Source organism: Aotus nancymaae, unplaced genomic scaffold, assembly GCF_030222135.1.
Source record: "Aotus nancymaae isolate 86718 unplaced genomic scaffold, 86718_ANA_hifiasm-v0.15.2.pri h1tg000007l, whole genome shotgun sequence".
NCBI classification, from domain to species: Eukaryota; Metazoa; Chordata; class Mammalia; order Primates; family Aotidae; genus Aotus; species Aotus nancymaae.
In genome coordinates this window covers 9,840,262-9,863,474 of record NW_026988418.1, presented here as the reverse complement: position 1 = coordinate 9,863,474, position 23,213 = coordinate 9,840,262, and the positions used below count along the sequence as shown (strand labels likewise).

General features: G+C 45.0%; 2 protein-coding genes across 3 annotated transcripts in view; both read right to left on the bottom strand.

Moving 5' to 3' along the window:
* The window catches only part of NSUN4 (NOP2/Sun RNA methyltransferase 4), a 32,800-nt gene extending 32,233 nt beyond the window's left edge, over positions 1-567 (bottom strand). Inside the window, exon 1 of the mRNA XM_064372305.1 lies at positions 447-567. Coding sequence (XP_064228375.1) covers positions 447-539 — 93 coding nt within the window. The 5' untranslated portion in view covers positions 540-567. The remainder of the gene's footprint in view (positions 1-446) is intronic.
* Positions 568-10,794: 10,227 nt separating this feature from the next.
* Positions 10,795-23,168, bottom strand: LOC105705029 (cytochrome b-c1 complex subunit 6, mitochondrial). 2 transcript variants are annotated; one of them, XM_012434598.2, is made up of 5 exons: positions 23,018-23,144; positions 17,313-17,339; positions 16,684-16,831; positions 16,412-16,573; positions 10,795-11,023 (listed from the first exon to the last, which is right to left on the bottom strand). In XM_012434598.2, the coding sequence occupies exons 3-5, from the start codon at positions 16,744-16,746 to the stop codon at positions 10,991-10,993; spliced, it is 258 nt and encodes an 85-aa protein (XP_012290021.1). In that variant the 5' UTR covers positions 16,747-16,831; positions 17,313-17,339; positions 23,018-23,144; the 3' UTR covers positions 10,795-10,990. The 2 variants fall into 2 exon arrangements, with proteins under 2 accessions (XP_012290021.1, XP_012290020.1); XM_012434597.2 differs by lacking the exon at positions 16,684-16,831 and having other exon boundaries at positions 23,018-23,168.
* Between the last annotated feature and the right edge of the window lie 45 nt (positions 23,169-23,213).

The following is a 23,213-nucleotide window of genomic DNA, read 5'->3' as shown; positions in this document are numbered from 1 at the left end:
AGGGCGACCCAGCTGGAAGATCAATGAGGAAAGAAGGAGAAGTCATGTGGGGGACGAATGAATGGGCAAGGGAAAGGGGGGGAGAGGGAAGGGAGAGAGGGAGGGAGGGAAGTAAAAGGGGGTGATAGGGGACAGAAAGGTAGGTGGACACAGCTGGGGAACAAGAGGCGGTGACATCACTAAAAGAATGAAGGCGGAGGTGATGACGCCACTTAGAGGGGCAGAGACAGGAGGCTGCGGACGTAACAAGTGGAAGAGACGAACGTTCGGGACAAAAAAGGGGTGCGGACAGAGGCTGTGACGGAACAGACGTGAGAGGGAGGTGCCAGGGACGCTCCGTAAAGTAGCTGGGAAAGAGGCCTAGGCGTTCTAAAGGGCCGGGAAATGAAAGGACTGGAGAAGTCTCCGCCTCACTGTTCCCTCCTGCGCCCCTAGCTGGACCTTACCCATTTCTTCTTATGTCGATGTCTCCGCGGGACCGTCGCGAAGTCCACACGCTTCAGCAGCTCCCGAACGCCCCTCAGTGTCAGCGCAGCCATGTCGGCGTGCGCCGCTGGTAATTCCGACCGGAACCGCAGCGGGAGACTCGCGTGTTCCGGGGAGGTGGTGAGCGCCACCCGGCGGGACTCAAGCGAGAAAAGAGGAGGGAATGACACCCGACGCTCTCCCAGGACTCCGCGCGCTCCTACAGACTCCGCCCCTCCAGGGATCCCTTGAAGGCTGCGGGAAAAAGAGCAACCTAGCACCTGCAATGATAACTCTGCCTGGATGCTTAGAGCAGTGCAAGGGACTCTGAAGAAGCCCCTAGCCCACTTGGGGGATCAGGGAGGATTAGGAGCAGATGATTGAGTACCGAAAGAGTTAGCTAGGCGAAAAGGGGCGGGAAGGGCCTCCTAGGCCAAAATTGTATGGAGAAAGATCCTTAGGTAGAGGAAAATGAGACCAGACTGCAAGGCAGAAGCAGATTTGCAGTGAAACGAAAGAAGCTTAAGTTTCAGGACCTATCATTTGCATGCCCCCTTTCAAGGACCTGTACCTACTTTTTTTTTTTTTTTTTTTTTCCTTGAAACGGAGTCTTGCTCTGTTGCACAGGCTGGAGTGCGGTGACACGATCACAGCTCACTGCAACCTTCGCCTCCTCGGTTCAAGCGATTCTCCTGCTTTAGCCTCCCAAGGAGCTGGGATTACAGGTGCGCACCACAACACCCACTAATTTTTGTATTTTCAGTAGAGACGGGGGTTTCACCATGTTGGCCAGGTTGGTCTCGAACTCCTGACCTCAAGTGATCCACCCACCTCAGCCTCCCAAAGTGCTGGGATTACAGGCATGAGCAGCACCCTGCTGAAGTTTTGTATTATTTTTCTTAAATATACCCTCTCAAATTGTGGAAGCCCCACAACACTTGACATCACCAGTAGGGATCTAGTGGAGAGGAGGGACATGATCAGAAACTGATTTTTGTTGTTGTTCTTGTTTCTTCTTTGAGACAGAGACTCCCTCTGTCGCCCAGGCCGTAGTACAGTGGCGCGATCTCTGCTCACTGCAACCTCCATCTCCCAGGTTCAAGCGATTCTCTTGCCTCAGCCTCCCAAGTAGCTGGGACTACAAGCATGCGTCACCTCGCTCAGCTAATTTTTCTATTTTTAGTAGAGATAGGGTTTCATCATATTGGTCAGACTGGTCTTGAACTCCTGACCTCGTGATCCGCCCACCTCGGCCTCCCAAAGTGCTGGGATTACTAGCGTGAACCACTGCGCCCAGCCCAGAAACTGTTTTTTTTTAATGATCATTAAACAATTGATTATCAGAGTGGGTAGGAGTAAGGCAGGGAGAGTAGAAGACAGAGAGATTGGCTGGGATTACAGGTGTTACCAGAAAGGAGTCCTGATCCAGACCCCAAGAGAGGGTTGTTGGATCTCGTCCAAGAAAGAATTTAGGACGAGTCCCAATGCAAAGTGAAAGCAAGTTTATTAAGAAAGTAAAACAGGCCGGGCGCGGTGGCTCACGCCTGTAATCCCAGCACTTTGGGAGGCCGAGGCGGGTGGATCACGAGGTCAAGAGATCGAGACCATCCTGGTCAACATGGTGAAACCCCGTCTCTACTAAAAATACAAAAAAAAATTAGCTGGGCATGGTGGCGCGTGCCTGTAATCCCAGCTACTCAGGAGGCTGAGGCAGGAGAATTGCCTGAACCCAGGAGGCGGAGGTTGCGGTGAGCCGAGATCGCGCCATTGCACTCCAACCCGGGTAACAAGAGCGAAACTCCGTCTCAAAAAAAAAAAAAAAGAAAGAAAGAAAGTAAAACAATAGGCCAGGCCACTGCACTCCAGCCTGGGCAACAGAGTAAGACTCCATCTCAAAAAAAAAAAAAAAAAGTAAAAGAATAAAAGAATGTATATTTCATAGATAGACCAGCCCCATGGGCTGCTCATTGCCAATTTTATGGTTATTTATTGATGATATGCTAAACAAGGGGTGGGTTATTTGGGCCTCCCCTTTTTAGACCACATAGGGTAACTTCCTAACATTGCCATGGCATTTGTAAACTGTCATGGTGCGGGTGGTAGTGTAGCTGTGAGGATAACGAGAGGGTACTCTTGTCACCGTTTTGGTTTTGGTGGGTTTTGGTGGGCTCCTTCACTGGAACCTGTTGTATCAGCAAGGCCTTTATGAGCTTTATTTTGTGCAGACCTATCTCATCCTGTGACTTAGAATGCCTTAACTGTCTGGGGATGCAGCCCAATAGGTTTCAGCCTCATTTTACCCAGCTCCTATTTAAGATGGAGTTGCTCTGGTTCACATGCCTCTGAGAGTGAGCCACTGCCCCGGCTGAAAGCTTAAATTTTCTTATTGGCAACAAATACCGTCAGTTATTTTCCTTGAAGTGACAGGCTCACTTTGTTCATTTTTCAAGAAAAATGCTGGCTGGTCTGGTGGCTTATGCCTGTAATCCTAGCAGTTTGGGAGGCCGAGGCAGGCAGATCACCTAAGGTCAGGAGTTCGAGACCAGCCAGGCCAACATAGCAAAATCCAGTCTCTACTAAAAATACAAAAATTAGTTGGGCATGGTGGCACATGCCCGTAATCCCAGATACTCGGGAGACTGAGGCAGAAGAATCGCTTGAACCCAGGAGGCAGAGTTTGCAGTGAGCCGAGATTGCACCATTGCACTCCAGCCTGGGAAACAAGAGCGAAACTCCATCTCAAAAAAAAAACAGAAAAAGAAAAATGCTGATATATTAAAATATAATTGATTGAAACTCCATCTCAAAAAAGAATAGAAGAGGCTGGGCATAGTGGCTCACGCCTATAATCTCAGCACTTTGGGAGGCTGAGGCGGGTGGATCACGAGGTCAAGAGATCGAGACCATCCTGGTCAACATGGTGAAACCACGTCTCTACTAAAAAGACAAAAATTAGCGGGGCATGGTGGCGCATGCCTGTAGTCCCAGCTACTCAGGAGGCTGAGGCAGGAGAATTGCTTGAACCCAGGAGGCAGAGGTTGCAGTGAGCCAAGATCATGCCATTGCATTCCAGCCTGGGTAACAAGAGCGAAACTCTCAAAAAAAAAAAAAAAATAGAAGAAAGCATTCAGTATTTCACCATTACATATGTTGTTAACTGTAGGGGTGTGTGTGTGTGTGTGTGTGTGTGTGCGCGCGCGCGCACGCGCGTGCATGTGTATAGATGTCCTTTACTAGGTTTAGGAAGTTCCTATTTCTATTTTGCTGAGATTTTTAAAAATCATGATAGTTGTTGATTTTCTTGGTTTTTTATTTTTTTCTATTAAGATGATCATACAGTTTTATGTCTTTTTTTTTTTTTTTTTTTTTTTGATGGAGTTTTGGTCTGTTGCCCATGCTGGAGTGCAGTGGCGCAATCTTGACTTACTGCAACCTCCACTTTCCAAGTTCAAGCAATTCTCCTGCCTCAGCCTCCCAAAGTTCTGGGATTACAGGTGTGAGCCACTGAGCCTGGCCAGTTTTACTTCTTTATTTCATTACTATGATGAATCATATTGGCTGACTTTTCAATATGAACCAACTTTGTATTTTTTTTTTTTTGAGACGAAGTTTCACTCTTGTTGCCCAGGCTGGAGGGCAATGGCACGATCTCAGCTCACTGCAACCTCCACCTCCAGGGTTCAAGCGATTCTCCTGCCTGAGCCTCCCAACTAGCTGGGATTACAGGCATGCAGCACGACGCCCAGCTAATCTTGTATTTTTAGTAGAGACAGGGTTTCTCATATTGGTCAGACTGGTCTCAAATTCTCTACCTCGGGTGATCTGCCCACCTTGGCCTCCCAAAGTGCTGTGATTACAGGCGTGAGCCACTATGCCTGGCCAACTTCTCAATTTCTTTAATTGATATAGGGCAGCAGTGATTTTACCCCTCCCTCAGGGGACATTTGGTAACATCTGGACATTTGGGGTTGTTATAACTGGAAGGCGATTCTGTCTGGCATCTAGGCAGTATAGGCCAGGGATACTGCTCAGCACCCTACAATACAAAGGTCAGCCCTCTCTCACATCAAAAAATTATCCAACCCAAATATCAACAGTACTGAGGTTGAGAAACCCTAATATAGAGCTATTTGAATTTTCTAATTCTTCTTGCATTGGCTTTGACAATTTGAGTCTTTTTTTTTTTTGAGACAGATTCTTACTCTGTCGCCCAGATTGGACTGCAGTGGTACAATCTTGGTGTACTGCAACCTCCACCTCCGGGTTCAAGAGATTCTTGTGCCTCAGCCTCCTGAGTAGCTGACATTACAGGCACGTGCCACCACACCTGGCTAATTTTTGTATTTTTAATAGAGATGGAATTTCACCATGTTGCCCAGGCTAGTCTCTAACTGGCAACCTCAGGTGATTCCCCCTGCCTCAGCCTCCCAAAGTGCTGGAATTACAGGCGTGAGCCACCACGCCCGGCCCCAACAATTTTATTCTTTTTTTTTTTTTTTTTTGAGACAGAATCTCACTCTGTCACCAGGCGCCAGGCTGGGGTGCAGTGGCGCAATTTCCGCTCACTGCAACCTCTGCCTCTGGGGCTCAAGCAATTCTCCTGCCTCAGCCTCCCTAGGCTGGGACTACAGGCATGCACCACCACACCCAGCTAATTTTTGTCTTTTAGTGGAGATGGGGTTTCACTATGTTGGCCAGGATGGTCTCGATCTATTGACCTCGTAATCCACCCGCCTCGGCCTCCCAGCTGGGATTATAGGCGTGAGCCACCGCCCCTGGCAATTTTAGTCTTTTAAAGAATGTGTTCAGGCTGGGCGCAGTGGCTCAGTCCTATAATCCCAGCACTTTGGGAGGCCGAGGTGGGCAGATCACCTAAGGTCAGGAGTTCGAGACCAGCCTGGCCAACATGGAGAAACCCCATCTCTAAAAAAAAAAAAAACAAAAAATTGTGTTCATTTCATCTAAGGTGTTGTCTTCATGTAAAGTGTTTCAGGGCTGGGCGCGGTGGCTCAGGCCTGTAATCCCAGCACTTTGGGAGGCCGAGGCAGGTGGATCACGAGGTCAAGAGATCGAGACCATCCTGGTCAACATGATGAAACTCCGTCTCTACTAAAAATACAAAAAATTAGCTGGGCATGGTGGCGAGCGCCTGTAGTCCCAGCTACTCAGGAGGCTGAGGCAGGAAAATTGCCTGAACCCAGGAGGCGGAGGTTGCGGTGAGCCGAGATCGCGCCATTGCACTCCAGCCTGGGTAACAAGAGCGAAACTCCGTCTCAAAATAAATAAATAAATAAATAAAATGTTTCAGAATATTCCATTATTATCCATTTAATGTCTATAGGAGGGGGTGGCAAACTGTAGCCACAGCCCAATTCAGCCTGCAGCCTGTTTTTGAAATATAAATACATAATATTTGTGTCTCCTTTACCGCTGCAACAAAGTAGTTGCTCCACAGATCATGTGGCCCACAAAGCCAAACACGGTCCCTGAATCTTTACAGAAAAAGCTTGCTGACCTGTGGTTTATAGAATCCTTAGTGATGTCCCCTCTCTTATTACTGATATTGGCAATTTGTCTTCCTCTTTTGTACCTAATCAGGCTAATGAGATGTTTATCTATTTTATTGAACTTTTCAAAGGACTAGCTTTTGGTTTTGTTGTTTTTCTCCTTTATTTTATATGGCATTGATTTCCACTCTTTGTAGTTCGATTTCTTTCTACGTTAGTTCTTTTTTTTTTTTTTTTTTTTTTTGAGACCGAGTTTCGCTCTTGTTACCCAGGCTGGAGTGCAATGGCGCGATCTCGGCTCACCGCAACCTCCGCCTCCTGGGTTCAGGCAATTCTCCTGCCTCAGCCTCCTGAGTAGCTGGGATTACAGGCACGCGCCACCATGCCCAGCTAATTTTTTGTATTTTTAGTAGAGACGGGGTTTCACCATGTTGACCAGGATGGTCTCAATCTCTTGACCTCGTGATCCACCCGCCTCGGCCTCCCAAAGTGCTGGGATTACAGGCGTGAGCCACCGCGCCCGGCCCTTTCTACGTTAGTTCTATTGTCAAATTAAATCAAAGAGATTCTCCAAAGATAAAAAATTAATTCAGGAGTGGGCATTGCAGTGTGGAATATGGTACCATATTAACCTACGGGTATATGAGGAGGTAAAGGAAAACAAGAGTTGTTTTTTTGTTTTAATTTTTTCTTTTTTTTTGAGACAGGATCTCACTGTGTCACCCAGGCTGGAGTGCAGTTGCACGATCATGGCTTACTGCAGCCTCGACCTCCCAGGTTAAATTGATCCTCCTGCCTCAGCCTTCCAAGTAGCTGGGACTACTGGCATATGCTACCACACCTGGCTAATTTTCGTATTTTTTGTACAGATAAGATTTCACCATTTTGCCCAAGCTGGTCCCAGACTCCTGGGCTCAAGGGATCCACTCAAAGAGCTGGGATAACAGGCATGAGCCACCATGCCTAACTTGAAAAAAGGGAGTGTTTAAAGGAAAAAGTGAGAATTGTTACATATAGTAAGTTGTTTTGAAACAATTAGCCTTTGCTACAAGAATCAATAACAAGGCTTAGATAACAAGCATCAGTCCAAGTTTGGACAAGCAGTTACTGGACAGATGTTTTCACAGAAGCATTTTGTGTAATGTTGTGTTTTGTGCAAGGTTGTGGTATAAATGCAGACAGTCAGGCAAGTCCCCAAACTGGGGCTTAGTCTGGGAGGGTTCTTGGCTTTGCCCAGGAAAGAATTTAAGGGTGAGCTGGTGGTGTTAAACAACAATTTTTTTTTTCAAGGCAGGGTCTCGCTCTGTCACCCAGGCTAGAGTACAGTGGTGCAATCCCAGTTCACTGCAGCCTTGACCTCCTGGGCTCATACAGTCTTCTCACCTCAGCTACCAAAGTAGCTGGGACCACAGGTGTCCACCACCACCCCCAGCTAATTTTTGTATTTTTTTGTAGAGACAGGATTTCATTATGTTGCCCAGGCAATATATGGTCTCAAGACCTTGAGCTCAAGAAATCTTCCTGCCTCAGCTTCCCCAAGTGCTGTTACTGGAGGCATGAGCCACCATGAGTGGTCAAACAGCAATTTTTAATTGAACTGGAGTACTCCTTGTAGATCAGGGACAACTCATAGGCAGTGTGCCCAGAGCTGCTCTTGTCCTGTTGGCAACTGTATTTATATCCACTTACACCCACTTTAAATTAGATGCAAATCAAGAAATGGGCCAATGCAAATTGAGGGGCAGGTTATTCCTCACTTTCTAGGAAAGGGACAGTAACTTCCTGGTCATTGCCCTAGCATCTGTACATATGACCCAGAGGGACTGTCTTATGCTAATGACCAATGAAGGTAGCTAGGGATGGCTTTTATTGCCATCTGCTGGTTCCTGCCACTTTCTTCACTTTATCCAATTGGGACCTTGGGACCTGGGAATAATCCCTACCGTCCCTTACTTCATTCCCCCTCAGAGATTAGATACTCCTCCTCAATCTTTTTTTTTTTTTTAGATGGAGTTTTGCTGTTTTTGCAAAGACTGGAGTGCAATGGCATTATCTCGGCTCACCTCAACCTCCACCTACCGGGTTCAAGTGATTCTCCTGTCTCAGCCTCCCAAGTAGCTATGATTATAGGCATGTGCCACCATACCTGGCTAAATTTGTATTTTTAGTAGAGATGGGATTTCTCCATGTTGGTCAGGCTGGTCTCGAACTCCCAACCTCAGACAATCTGCCCACCTCGGCCTCCCAAAGTGCTGGGATTACAGGCGAGAGCCAGCACACCCAGACTCCTCCTTAATCTTAAAGGGGTGGTCAGGTGTGGTGGCTCATGCCTGTAATCCTAGCACTTTGGGAGGCCAAAGCAGGCAGATCACTTGAGGCAGAGGTTCGAGACCCGTCTGGCCATCATAATGAAACCCCATCTCTATTAAAAATCCAAAAATTAGCTGGGCATGGTGTCCTAGCTACTTGGGAGGCTGAGGCAGGAGAATTGTTTGAACTCAGGAGGAGGTTGCAGTGAGCCAAGATAGCACCACTGCACTCCAGCCTGGGAGACAGAGTGAGACGCTCTTTCAAAAAAATAAAAAATAAAAAGTAAAAAAAGATCTCAAAGGGGCTGCACAAGGGCAGAGGTCCATCTTCTGTAACTGTTTTCTGCTAATTTTATGGGCATAGGCCCTGCCTAGCATTGAAGGAGTGATAGTCTCTGGATACCTAATCTGATGGGTCTAGTAGCAGGTTGTTTTTATTTTCCAGGTCAGAAGATGGGATGGGTTAGAAGCCTTGTGCCAGCATTGTTTTCATGTGAAATTGTAGTCTGAAGACACAAACTTTACTAGGAGGTTAAATAAGCAAGGGCCAAAAATTAGTAATAATAGAATAGCTATTTAAAGGTCTTAGGAAAGGTAAAAACCAGGTGAGAATAACGCATGTAGTTTAGTACTGCACATACTCTTCCTTGTCACATTATTTATTTTTGTGTTTGTGAAATGGCAACTTTAAGACTTGTAAGAGTTCATAAATGAAGGTCATAATGTCCTCCTTTTACACCTACAGGGACTCATAAGAAACGGGTATAATTCTGGATAGGTGTAGCCAGCTAGTGATATCCTGAAGTTTAACAATAGTTGAGGGTCCTTAACAATACCCTTTAAAGGCTCTTTTATTTTGGTTGTAATTGATTCTTAGGGGATCTTTTTTATTTTTTATTTTTATTTATTTATTTATTTATTTATTTATTTATTTATTTTGAGACAGTCTTACTCTGTTGCCCAGGCTGAAGTGCGGTGGTGTGATCTTGGTTTACTGCAACCTCTGCCTCCTGGGTTCAAGCAATTCTCCTGCCTTAGCCTCCCAAGTAGCTGGGATTACAGGTGCGCACCACCACACTTGGCTAATTTTTGTATTTTTAGTAGAGACAGGGTTTTGCCATGTTAGCCAGGCTGGTCTTGAACTCCTGACCTCAGGTGATCTGCCCACCTTGGCCTCCTCAAAGTGCTAGGATCCCCAGCCAAGGGAATCCTTTTTTAAAAAAAATTTTAGGGCCGGGCGTGGTGGCTCAAGCCTGTAATCCCAGCACTTTGGGAGGCCGAGGCAGGTGGATCACGAGGTCAAGAGATCGAGACCATCCTGGTCAACATGGTGAAACCCCGTCTCTACTAATACAAAAAATTAGCTGGGCATGGTGGTGCGTGCCTGTAATCCCAGCTACTCAGGAGGCTGAGGCAGGAAAATTGCCTGAACCCAGGAGGCGGAGGTTGCGGTGAGCCGAGATCGTGCCATTGCACTCCAGCCTGGGTAACGAGCGAAACTCTGTCTCAAAAAAAAAAAAAAAAAAAAAAAAATTTAGTAAGACTAAGTCTTGTGGGAAGAGGCAATACTTTTATTTCCATATTCTTGAAGGACCTTGTGAATATAGCTTAAATTTTAAAGTGGGCATAGTTAAGGCATATCCAATCCCCTGTCTACCATCATGGCAGCGAGATCCCCGTCTCCAAAACAAAACAAAACAAAAACAGCGTAACTATATGTCCCAGACCCAGTAATCCTAGCTCACTGTAACCCTTGAACTCTTGGGCTTAAGGTAGCCTCCTACCTTAGCCTCCCAAGTAGCTAGGACTACAGGAGAACACCATTACACCCATCTATTTATTTTTGTAGAGACAAGATCTCACTATGTTGCCTAGTCTGGTCCTAAACTCCTGGCTTCAAGAGATCCTCTTGTCTCAGCCTCCACAAGTGTTGGTATTACAGGTATAAGCCATTGTGCCAGACCTAGCCCTCATCAAGACATACGTACTTGCTAGGTAATGGGTATATCTATTCTTTTTTTTTTTTTTTTAATTTTTTTTTTAAAGGCTAGTCAAGTGAAGCAGTGGGAGTGGAGAAGGAACAAAGAAATCTGTAACTGCTTGTGATCAATTAGTTGTAAACACCACTGCACTCGGAATAGCCTATCTATTCTTATATGTTTAAAAATTGTGGTCCACATGAGGTGGCTCATGCCTATAATCCCAACACTTTTGGAGGCTGAGACAGGAGGATTGCTTGAGGCCAGATAGTGAGATGCCGTCTCTACAAAATATTTTTAAAATTAGCTGGGCGTGATGACGAATGCCTGTTGTCCCAGCTGCTTGGTGGCGGAGGGGAGAGGATCAACTGAGCCCAGGGAGTGGAGGCTGCAATGAGCTGTTTGTGCCACTACACTCCAGCCTGGCCAACTAAGTGAGACCCTGTCCCCCTTGCCCCCAGCCCCCACAAAAGAAAATAAAATTTCAAATTAAAAAAAGAATTCTCAATTTTTTAAAAAAGGACAGGGTGCAGGTTTGTAGATCACAGAAATTTTATTAAGATGGAATCACTGTGAATTACATAGAAGCTACCAGCCTAAGCCAAAAATCCATGAGGTTCATATGAACTTACAGTTACACAGATAAGAAGAAACAAATGGTATATCCAAAAACATAAGGAAATATCCTGATGCCCAGATGATGAAGGCTGGGGTGAGTAAGTCCACACATTTATTTCAAGTTGTTAAAGAGTTTGTGGGCCACCTAGATGGGGGAAAGAAAAGGATGTCAAGAATTGGCAGCTTTAATGTCATGGCTTACAAGGTCCTTCAAGTCCTGAAATAGTACTGCCTCTATTCTCACCAATTCCCTTCTCACATACTCACACAGCACTTGAGCACTAGTGAGCTCCCTATTTTTTTATCCTTTAGTCTTCCTTTAGATTGTAGATTTTATCCATGTAATTTCCTGCAAGTCTTCTCTAAACAAGCCCCTAACCGCACACAAATCTGTCCTTCCTATCTTCCTACAAAAACTTGTACCTCCCCATCAGTGATATTAACATTACATATTAATTCAAAACATATTCACAGAACATCTTCTCTATGACAGGTAGTGTTCTAAGTGCTGAGTGAGTTTTAACTGTAACAAGACATACCTGTCACTTAGGAAACTTACAGAGTAATGAGAGTTAAAATGAACACATAAATAAGGTAACTTCTGATAGTGGCAAATGCTAGGAGGAAAATAAAATGGGGGAAGGAGGGAAACTATAGCAGTTTAAAAAATGGGGCGGGGGCAGGGGCGGGGATTCAGTTAATATTGCCCTGAGAAAGTTATACCTATAAGACTTACCAAGTTTAGTACTTGTTCTACTTCTGCTTCCTATGCTGGCTCATAAACTCAGTGAAGGAAAGAACCATGTCTATCTTACTCCTAGATCCTAAACCAGTGTTTGGCTCATAAATATATTTAAGTATTTTAAAAATGACTACACAATGGGAGGGGGAAAATCAACAGGGTATGTTAATTAAGGGAACAGATCATGACGTGCCCATTTTGAACATTTCATATAAATAATATCATACAATATTTTTGACTTTGGCTTTTTTCCCTTAGCATGTAGCATAATGTTTCTAAGGTTTATCCATGTTGTAGCATGTTCAGTATTTTTTTAAAAAAATTATGGTAAAATACACATAAAATTTACCACTTTAATATTTTTTCCCCCTACTTTAATCATTTTTTCTTTTCTTTTTTTTTTTGAGACGGAGTTTCACTCTTGTTGCCCAGGCTGGAGTGCAGTGGTGCGATCTTGGCTCACAACAATCTCCACCTCCTGGGTTCAAGTGATTCTCCTGCCTCAGCCTCCTGAGTAGCTGGAATTACAGGCACGTGCCACCATGCCCAGCTAATTTTTTTTATTTTTAGTAGAGATGGGGTTTCTCCACGTTGGTCAGGCTGGTCTCAAACTCCCGACCTCAGATGATCCACCCACCTTGGCCTCCCAAAGTGCTGGGATCACAGGCGTGAGCCACTGTGCCCAACTTCTGTATTTTTTTTTTGAGGCAGTCTTGCTCTGTCCCTCAGGCAGGAGTGCAGTGGTATAACCTCGGTTCACTGCAACCTCCACCTCCCAGGTTCAAGTTATTCTCCTGCCTGTCTCCTGAGTAGCTGGGATTATAGGCATGCACCACAACGCCCAGCTAATTTTTGTATTTTTAGTAGAGACAAGGTTTCACCATGTTGTCCAAGGTGGTCTCAAACTCCTGACCTCAAAGCAATCTGCCTGCCTCAGCCTCCCAAAGTGTGGGGATTGCAGGTGTGAGCCACTGTGCCTAGCCCCACTTTAATCATTTTTAACTGTACATTTCTGTGGTAGTTAAGTGCATTCACATTGTACTACAACATACAGTCTCCTACAATCTGTAGAACTTCCAATCTTGGGAACTTTTTCACCTTACTAAAACAAAACTATATCCATTAAACAGTAACTCTCCATTTCCTTTCTCCCCCAGTTCCTGGGGGAAGAATGTGACCTCATATAAGTGGGAAGATACAATGTTTGTCCTTCCTGACATTTAGTATAAAGTCTCCAAGGTTCATCAGTGTTGCAGCATGTATCATGTTAATTTCCCTTCTTTTTTTTTTTTTTTTTGAGACGGAGTCACCCAGGCTGGAGTGCAATGGCACTGATTTCGGCTCACCGCAACCTCTGCCTCCTAGGTTCAAGTGATTCTCCTGCCTCAGCCTCCTGAGTAGCTTGTATTACAGGTGCCTGCCAATACATCCAGCTAACTTTTATATTTTTTTGTAAAGACGGGGTTTTGCCACGTTGGCCAGGCTGGTCTCCAATTCCTGATCTCAGGTGATCCAGCTGCATCGGCCTCCCAAAGTGCTGGGATCACAGGCATGAGCCACCATGCCCGGTCCCTTCTCTTTTAAGGCTGAATATCCCATTGTATCTATAGAGCACATTTTTTTAAAATCCATTCATCCAAGGACACTTGGGTTGTTTCCACCTTTCAGCTATTGTGAAGATGAATGTGGAAATATTTGTTTGAGCCTACTCTCAATACTTCTGGGTATATAACTAGAAGTGAAATTGCTAGATTATATAGTAATTCTATGTTTAATTTCTTGAGAAAATAACTTGATTTTCTTTTTTTTGAAACCGGGTCTCATTCTGTCACCCAGGCTAGAGTATAGTGGCGTGATCATAGCCTTAACCTCCTGAGCTCAGGTGATCCTCTCAGCTTCCTGAGTAGCTAGGACTACAGGCTGAGCCAGTATGCCTGGTTATCTTTTTATATATATACTTTTTGTATACATACTTTTTTATACATATACTTTCTTACCATGTTGCCTAGACTGGTCTGAAACTCTTGGGTTCAGGTGATCTACCCGCCTTTACCTCCCAAAGTTCTGGGATTACAGGCATGAGCCACCATGCCCGGTCTAGATGATGGACATTTATGTAGTTTCCACTTTTTGGCTAGTATAAATAATGCTTCTATGAACATTCGTGTACAGATTTTGTGTGCACATATGTTTTCATTTCTCTTGGGTATACATGTAGGAGTAGAATTGCTCTATCATGTAGTACTCTATGCTTACTTAGCCTTTTGAAGAACTGCCAGATGTTTTCCACAGTGGCTGTACCAATTTACATTTCTACCAGCAGCATATGAGGTTTTCAACTTTTCCAGATCCTCTTCAACACTTGTTATCTTTTTTATTATAGCCATCCTAGTGGGTGGTGGTATAAAGTGATATCTTATGGTAGTATCCCTGATGGGTAATGATGTTGAGCATCTTTTCTTTCTCTCTCTTTTTTTTTTTTGAGATGGAGTCTTGCTCTGTCACTCATGCTGGAGTGCAGTGGCGCCGTATCAGGTTGAGCATCTTTTCATACATTTACTGGCCATCCAATTAGTTTTAATAGAAGCAACCACATCAGACTTTGCTTATGTATAATTTATGTGAAATGCCTTACTGTGTTATATGTAAGAGTCAAGCAGAAAGTTAATTTTTATTTTATTTTATTTTTTTGTTTTTTTAAGACAGGGTTTTACCATGTTGGTCAGGCTGGTCTTGAACTCCCGACCTCAGGTGATCCGCCCGCCTTGGCCTCCAAAGTGCTGGGATTACAGGCGTGAGCCACCACGCCAGGCCGTTAATTTTTTTTTTTAATTTTAATTTTTTAAAAATAGAGTTTCCCTGAGTTACCTAGGCTGGTCTCAAACGCCTGGGGTCAAGGGATCCTCTTGCCTCAGCCTTCCAAAAGTGCTAGGATCATAGGCGTCAGCCACCATGCCCTGCTGAGAAGTTTACTTTTAAAAAACAATCCCTTGGCCATGCGCGGTGGCTCACACCTGTAATCCCAGCACTTTGGGAGGCCAAGGTGGGCGGATCATGAGGTCAGGTGATCGAGACCATCCTGGCTATGGTGAAATCCCATCTCTACTAAAATACAAAAAAATTAGCCGGGCGTCGTGGTGTGTGCCTGTAGTCCCAGTTATTCAGGAGGGTGAGGCAGGGGAATCGCTTGAATCCAGGGGACAGAGGTTGCAGTAAGCTGAGATCGTGCCACTGCACTCCAGTCTGGCGAAAGAGCAAGACTCTGTCTCAAAACAACAACAACAACAACAACAACAACAACAACAACAACCACCACCACCCCTTGAGGCCAGGCATGGTACCTCAATCCTATAATCCCAACACTTTGGGAAGCTGAGATGAGTGGCATGTGTGAACCCAGGAGTTCTAGACCAACCTGGGCAACATGGCAAAACCCTATCTCTACAAAAAATACAAAATTACCCAGGCATGGGCCAGGTGCGGTGGCTCACGCCTGTAAGCCCTTTGGGAGGCTGAGGCAGGTAGATCACCTGAGGTCAGGAGTTCAAGACCAGCCTGGCCAACACGGTGAAACCCTGTCTCTACTAAAAATACAAAAAAAATTAGCTGAGTGTGGTGGTATGCACTTTTAATCCCAGTTATTCTGGAGGCTGAGGCAGGAGAATCACTTGAACCCAGGAGGTGAAGGTTGCATTGAGCTGAGATCATGCCACTGCACTCCAGCCTAGGTGATAGAGCAAGACCCTGTCTCAAAAAAAAAGAAAAAAAAAAAGAAACTACTATATATTAGATACATTTGAGGATACAAATTATTTTAAAGAACAGTCTGTTATTGAAGAGTACAAAATCCAGCTTCCCTACTGTTCAGCAGTGCATGTTGGGATGTTCAGTTTTTTTCTCTGAGCCTCAGTTTCTATCTGTAAAATGGGATAATGATATCTATTTCCAGTGGAAGTAGTAAGGATTAGGCGAGATTATTTATGGGCCAGGCACAATGGCTCATGCCTTTAATTCCAGCACTTTGGGAGGCCAAGATAGGAGGACTGCTTGATCCCAGGAGTTTGAGATCAGCCTGGGCAATATAACAAGGCCCATCACTACAAAAAATTAAAAGACAAAAAAATTAGCCTCACGTGGTGGCATGCACCTGTAGTCCCATCTACTTGTGAGACCAAGGCAGCATTGCTTAGGCCCAGGAGTTCAAGGCTGGCACTGAGCTATGATCATGCCACTGTATTTCAGCCTGGGCAACACAGTGAGACCCTGTCTCAAAAAAATAAAATAGATCCTGGCCGGGCGCGGTGGCTCAAGCCTGTAATCCCAGCACTTTGGGAGGCCGAGGCGGGTGGATCACGAGGTCAAGAGATCGAGACCATCCTGGTCAACATTGTGAAACCCCGTCTCTACTAATACAAAAAAAATTAGCTGGGCATGGTGGCACGTGCCTGTAATCCCAGCTACTCAGGAAGCTGAGGCAGGAGAATTGCCTGAACCCAGGAGGCGGAGGTTGCGGTGAGCCGAGATCGCGCCATTGCACTCCAGCCTGGGTAACGAGAGCGAAACTCCGTCTCAAAAAAAAAAAAAAAAAAAAAAAAAAAAAAAAAAAAAAAAAAAAAAAAAAAATAAATAAAATAGGTTATTTACATAAAATGCTCAGCACTGTACGTGACATATATTGGGCCCACAGTAAATACTCATTGATGGGACTTCCCTTAGCATGGAAAGACTGTCAGCACCAAGTATTCCCTGACCATTGCAACCTTTTCCTTTCCTAACTTCAGAGTGACTTACACAATGGTCCCTTGCATGCAAGAAGTCAAAGAGCTCCTCCGTGCAATCCTCTTCTGTATGTGATCGAGAGGATACACGCTCATCACAGAGCTCTAGTCGCTCCCGGGCCTTTACACATTTCTCCAACCGCTCGCATTGCTCTCTCACTGTTGTTAGGGGATCCTGATGTAGAAACAGAAAAAGAACAAAATGGGGGCTTTTAGGGGAGACCCACCAAACACAGATGCTTTGATTAATACAACCACCAAACCAAGGTGCTGCCTCTGAATTACCGTGCAGAAGGCCAGCTGGCAGAGCCACACTGCCGCCAGAAATGGCAGAATGCGGTCTCCCATTCAATTCTGATGCTAAGTAGTAGGGAAAAGTTTCACATTCCTGCCTTCCAAGGTTGCCAGTATGCACTGAAAGCCTCAGTCCTATCTGAAAAACAAGGTGATAAAGGAAACCTGGCCAAACTTGAAGTAGATCTACAGGAGGCCTTACTTGTTAACACAACATTTTGGAATATGTCACATCTGAAATTTCAAATCCCCTTGTCTGAGAACCAGGCCCATGCACCCCAGCTGCCCAGCTAGAAAGGCAATACTAACATAGAGAAGGACTATCTAACAAAGGTTCCTTCAGAGTCCTTTATTAAACCACAAATAGCAGACAACTGAGTGCCAGGCCCTCAAGACGCTGTCTGCTCCCTGGTACCACAACTGAAGAAGCCCCAAACCCAGAATAGACTCAGCTTCCAAGGCTCACACCCCAAACACTTGACTGCACAGGAAGTATCAAAGCTTATTCCACCCCCATTCTCTATAAGGTTTCAAGTAAAGACTCTTTAAAATGCTCTTAGTTTCATGAAGCTCAAACCTTGCTTTTACTGAGATGTTTCCAAACCTGAGACAGTTCTTACCACTAATTCCTCCTCTTCCTCTTCTTCCTACAAAAGGAAAACAAAAATTAATGTTAGCAGCAATTTTACAACATATTTGTTCCCAATCATAGTGACGTAATTACTGATGATAGACATTGACAGTTGTATTAACGATGTTATTTTCTGTGTTTTATGATGTTTTCACATTTTAGAGGCCTTGCTAATCCTGGAGTTAATCCTGCTCTTCCAGGGATAGCTAATTTTTAGAGATAGCAAACTTGCCTGTGAGCACACCTTTCATATGCAACCCAACTATCCAAAGCACTTGTAGCCAATTGCCTCCTTTATCTTTTTGTTTTGTTTTGTTTAAGAGACAGGGTCTTGTTCTGTCACCCAGGCTGTAGTGCAGTGGTGTGAGCATAGCTCACTGCAGTCACAAACTCCTGGGCTCAAGTGATCCTCCTGCCTCAGCCTTCTGAGTAGCTAGGACTATTGGCACACACTGCATGCCCAGCTAATTATTATTTTTTTCTTTTTTTTTTTTTTCATTCAAACACTGTTCAGAATTTTTTTCTTTTCTTTTCTTTTCTTTTTTTTAGTAGAGACAGGGTCTCATTATGTTGCCCAGGCTGGTCTCAAACTCCTGGGCTCAATCAATCCTCTTACCTCGGCCTTCCAAAGTGGTGGGAATATAGGCATTAGCCACTCAGCCTGGCCCTCCTTCCTTTAAGTAAGTTTCGTACACTAAGCTCCTGTTCTCCGTTCTATAAATCAACCCAAGGACAAATATAGGACAACTAGGAACCAGCCATTAAGCCAGAGCCCAACAAATTATTCAAACTATCCAATACTAAATTTGAGCAAGTGTATCTACCCTGCCCACCAATTCCTTCCCATAGAAACCAAGGTGCTAAGCCATGCTTCCTTCCCCTCACACCTTCTGCCTTCTGACTAGTTCTGATTCTGACACTTCCCCGTATAGCCTTGCATTTGTTTTGTGTGGCATAATGCTCTCTTTCAGGAACTTTAAGTAATAATAAACCAGCCTGGCCAACATGGTGAAACCCCGTCTCTACTAAAATACAAAAAAAAAGTTAGCCGGCGGAGGTGGCAGGCGCCTCTAGTCCCTCAGAGGCTGAGGCAGGAGAATAGCTTGAACCTGAGAGGCAGAGGTTGCAGTAAGCCAAGATCATTCCACTGCACTCCAGCCTAATGATATCGAGACTTCGTCTCAAAAAATAAAATATACTCTTCTTTCAAAGATGGTTGCCTCCAGGTCTGTCACCTTACCATACTTGATTAAAACAATCCCAAGTACATTTCAAGACAGAGGCAGCATCTCACTTTCATTAGCAAGATCCTAAGTGTGCTTAAACTCTCCAGTTTGTAAAGCATCTTCATATCTATTATGATTTAATTAATCACAACAGTCCCTTAAGGAAGTAATCCCAGTTTAGAGATAATAAACAGTAATTAGACATTTTTTGATACAGATTCAAGCTGCCAGATGTTCATATGGGACCTATATAACGTAAAGTATTTGTCCTAGTATTGCTATTGGGACAAATACTAAATTTAGTCCTTATATCCCAAACCAAGTCAGGAGGAAAACCCATTTTTTTCTAGACTGTGAACTTGAAAATAGCTAAACTTAAGCTCTTCTTTGGTCAGAGCTTAACTACAGATGGTTATAGTCACTGCTTTTTGGCTTGCTGAACTCCCAGAACCCCGAGTAGACTAAGTATCATACAAAAGTGCACCGAAGTTCATGGGTGCACAACACCACTCATTAGCTTGGAAATACAGAACAGACCTCACCTATTCACTTCTGAGTCAAATGCACAACCTCAAACTTAGTTTCCTTCTTCAAGGAGAACAGTGTAAAAAATTTCCCATGGGAGCAACAGTTTAGGCCTAAATTTGGGGTATAGTAGAATCTAACCAAGGTCTCAATACCTGTCAGAAATAAAGTGTTTGCCTGCCTGTGCATACAGGTGTCCACATTTGGGGACAATGAAAGAAAAGTATCTAGGGAAATAAAAAGAACTAGTTCAGCAATCATCAAATCCCAATACAGGGCCAGGTGTGGTGGCCCATGCCTATAATCCTAGTCCTTTGGGTGGCCGAGGTGGGAGGACTGCTTGAGAACAGCCTGGGCAACATGGCAAGACCCTATCTCTAAACAAATTAAAAATAGGCTGGGTGTAGTTGCTCATGCCTATAATCCCAGCACTTTGGGAGGCTGAGGTGGGTAGATCACCTGAGGTTAAGAGTTCCAGACCAGCCTGGCCAATATGGTGAAACCCCATCTCTACTAAAAATACAAAAATTAGCCAGGCATGGTGGCACATGCCTGTAATCCCAGCTAACTCAGGAGGCTGAGGCAGGAGAATCACTTGAAACCAGGAGGCAGAGGTTGCAGTGAGCCAAGATCCCTGCACTCCAGCCTGGGCAACAGAGAGAGACTCTATCTCAAAAACAAAGAAACAAATAAAAATTAGCCGGGTATGGTGGTGCACATCTGTGGTCCCAGCTACTCAGAAGGTCGAGGTGGGAGGCCCAGGGGTTTGAGGCTGCAGTGAGCTATAATTGCACCACTGCACCTGAGTCTGGGTGACAAGAGTGAGATCCCATCTCCAAAACAAACAAACAAACAAACAAACAAACAAAAAAAGTCTCAATACAATATTTCATTCTTTACCATGCCATTCAGTGAAGCCACCAAAGCTCAAATAAGCTGGGAGTGAGAGGGCAGGACAGGTTCAACTGTAATCCAGGCTATTTATTCTCACAATTGGCAAAGGTTTCCTCTAAATATGAAGATGCTATTTGGGATATAAATTCTAGTTTTTCATTAAGCAAGGTTTCTTAATGCTGCTCTTTTAAAAAACATACTGAAGACCAGGCACAGTGGCTCATGCCTGTAATCGCACCACTTTGGGAGGCTGAGGCGGGAGGATCACCTGAGGTCCGGAGTTCGAGACCAGCCTGACCAACATGGAGAAACCCCATCTCTACTAAAAATACAAAATTAGCTGGGTGTGGTGGCGCATGCCTATAATCCCAGCTACTCGGGAGTATGAGGCAGGAAAATCACCTGAACCTGGGAGGTGGAGGTTGCGGTGAGCCAAGGCTGCACCACCGCACTCCAGTCTGGGCAAGAAGAGCAAAACTCCGTCTCAAAAAAAAAAAAAAATACTGAAAAAGCTTTCTCAAAAAACCTAAAATCACATTCTGCCTGAGTCAGAAATCAGATACTAGGACCCTCTCAGAAGCAAGACCCTTATATCATTTCCCTATTAGCAATGCTACAACACTGGTAATTGTGTGTCACTGATAATTTTGTGTCAAAAATATCATGGCAGGTTTTGAAAAAATAAGTCCAAATATGTCTGAATATGGACTGCTACATATAAAATTTTCAGTCACTGAGAAAAACCAAGATCACACCAGATAAAAAAGATCTAATCCTCAAGAATTATGGGTTCCTCATAGAATATCCTGGTTTTCTTAATTTTAAAATCGACTGCTTATTTACTTTCTTTTTCTCATCTACTGCAGTGGTAGACCTTGCTGACCTTTCTGAGGCAAGCTCCATTCACTTCTTTTTTTACTTTTCTTTTTTTTTTTTTTTTTTTTTGAGACAGGGTCTCACTCCGGTTGTCCGGGCTGGAGTGCAGTGATGCCATCATGGCTCACTGCAGCCTAGACTTCCTGGGCTCAAACTCCTGAGCAGCTGCGACCACAGGCGTTCACCACCACGCCCAGCTAATTGTTGTATTTTTTGTAGATACAGGGTTTCGCCACGCTGCCCAGGCTGGTCCAACTCTTGGACTCATGCAACCCGTCCGCCTCGGCCTCCCAAAGTGTTGGGATTACAGGCGTGAGCGTCTGTGACTGGCCTCAGGCTCCATTTCTTTCTAGAAATAATAAGAATAGAAAAATTAAGGGATAGCCGGGCGCAGTGGCTCACGCCTGTAATCCCAGCACTTTGGGAGGCCGAGGCGGGTGGATCACGAGGTCAAGAGATCGAGACCATCCTGGTCAACATGGTGAAACCCCATCTCTACTAAAAATACAAAAAATTAGCTGGGCGTGGTGGCGCATGCCTGTAATCCCAGCTACTCAGGAGGCTGAGGCAGGAGAATTGCCTGAACCCAGGAGGCAGAGGTTGCGGTGAGCCGAGATCGCGCCATTACACTCCAGCCTGGGTAACAAGAGCGAAACTCCGTCTCAAAAAAAAAAAAAGAAAAAGAAAAATTCTGGGATAAATAAGTCTCTAATTATTCTGAACCCATAGCCCAGAATGGCTGCCCTGAAGTGACCAGAGAATTGAGATTAGAAACAACTAGTGGCTGTATAGCACAATGGGTAGGAGTCCTAGTTTTAGAATTGCACTGCTTGGGGCAATTCCTGGCTACACCAATTCGTTAGCTGTATGCCATTAGACAAGATATTTAACCTCTATGCTTGTTTTCTCATCTGTAAAAATGGCACTAACAGTACCTAACACTTACTTCATAGGAATAGTGTGTAGATAAAATGAATTAGAGCCGGGCACGGTGGTTCACGCCTGTAATCCCAGCACTTTGGGAGGCCGAGGTGGGCAGATCACGAGGTCAGGAGTTTGAAACCAACCTGGCCAACATAGTGAAACCACATCTCTACTAAAAATACAAAAATTAGCTGGGTGTGGTGGCAGGAACCTGTAGTCCCAGATACTTGGGAGGCTGAGGCAGGAGAATCGCTTGAACCCAGGAAGCGGAGGTTGCAGTGAGCTGAGATCGCACCACAGCACTCCAGCCTGGGCGACAGAGCGAGGATCCGTCACAAGAAAAAAATAAAAATAAAAGAAACGAATTATTGCATTTAAAGCACTTGGATACCAAAGCAGTCAATAAATACTTATTGGCCGGGCGTGGTGGCTCACGCCAGTAATCCCAGCACTTTGGGAGGCCGAGGTCTGGGGATCACAAGGTCAGGAGTTCAAGACCAGCCTGAACAACACGGTGAAACTCCATCTCTACTAAACATACAAAAATTAGCCAGGAATGGTGACGCACGCCTGTAATCCCAGCTACTCAGGAGGCTGAGGCAGGAGAATCGCTTGAACCCGGGAGGTGGAGGTTGCAGTGAGCCGAGATCGCGCCAGTACACTCCAGCCTGGGCGACAGAGTGAGACTCCAGCTCAAAAAAATAAACAATAAATAAATAAATAATATTATAGCAGCACTCTTTCTCTGGGAAAGAGCTCCCTCTTCCATCACAGAATCACACCGTACATTCCTTCACTGTCCCCAAAGACACACACCTTCCAGAAAGAAAAAGAAATAAATCACAAGGCCAGGTCTCCCGAACCTCCATAGATGTGGTAGGGATTCCTGACCGGAGCTAAGGCAAGGTGGTCTGTATGCTCCCCAAACCTGTCAAACGCGGGCTTCATAACATCTGACTGACTGCAAACACAGGTCATATTTTTACAAAAGTTTAGTCCACACAACATTTTCGTTCTCAAACCTTCACTACATTCACAGATGGAGAAGCCGAGGCCCAGAGAAAAACTAGTCATCTATCTGTCCAAAGTCACCAGACGAATTCTGGGGAAAGTTCGAGGGAACCAGAGCTCCCGACCCTGCAAACCCTAGAGGGTAAACTGGGGTATAAGAGGGCCCGTGCGTGTTTTGGCCGGCTAGGTCCTGGGCCTCAGGGCAGAGAAAAGGGTCTAGTGGATTGCCTTGCCTTACCTCCTTAGGATCTCCGGAGTCGGTCAGCATCTTTCGCTCGTCCTCCAGTCCCATGTCTGCCTACGGTTCTGGATTCAACACGAGCAATAAGAGCGGCACCTAATCCACTTCAGGATCAAGAAGGACTTGTAAGGGTCACTCAGCGGATATCCGGCGACCTGGCCGGAAGTGCGGCATACTCATCATGGTCGCGCAC

Coding starts and splice junctions, on each gene's coding strand:
- LOC105705029 (XM_012434597.2), bottom strand. CDS start 23,071: ATGGGACTGGAGGACGAGCGAAAGATGCTGACCGACTCCGGAGATCCT. Junction 16,574..17,312: donor AGGAAGAGGAGGAATTAGTG/GTAAGAACTGTC, acceptor TTTCTACATCAG/GATCCCCTAACAACAGTGAG. Junction 11,024..16,411: donor TGCATGCAAGGGACCATTGT/GTAAGTCACTCT, acceptor TCCCCCATCTAG/GTGGCCCACAAACTCTTTAA.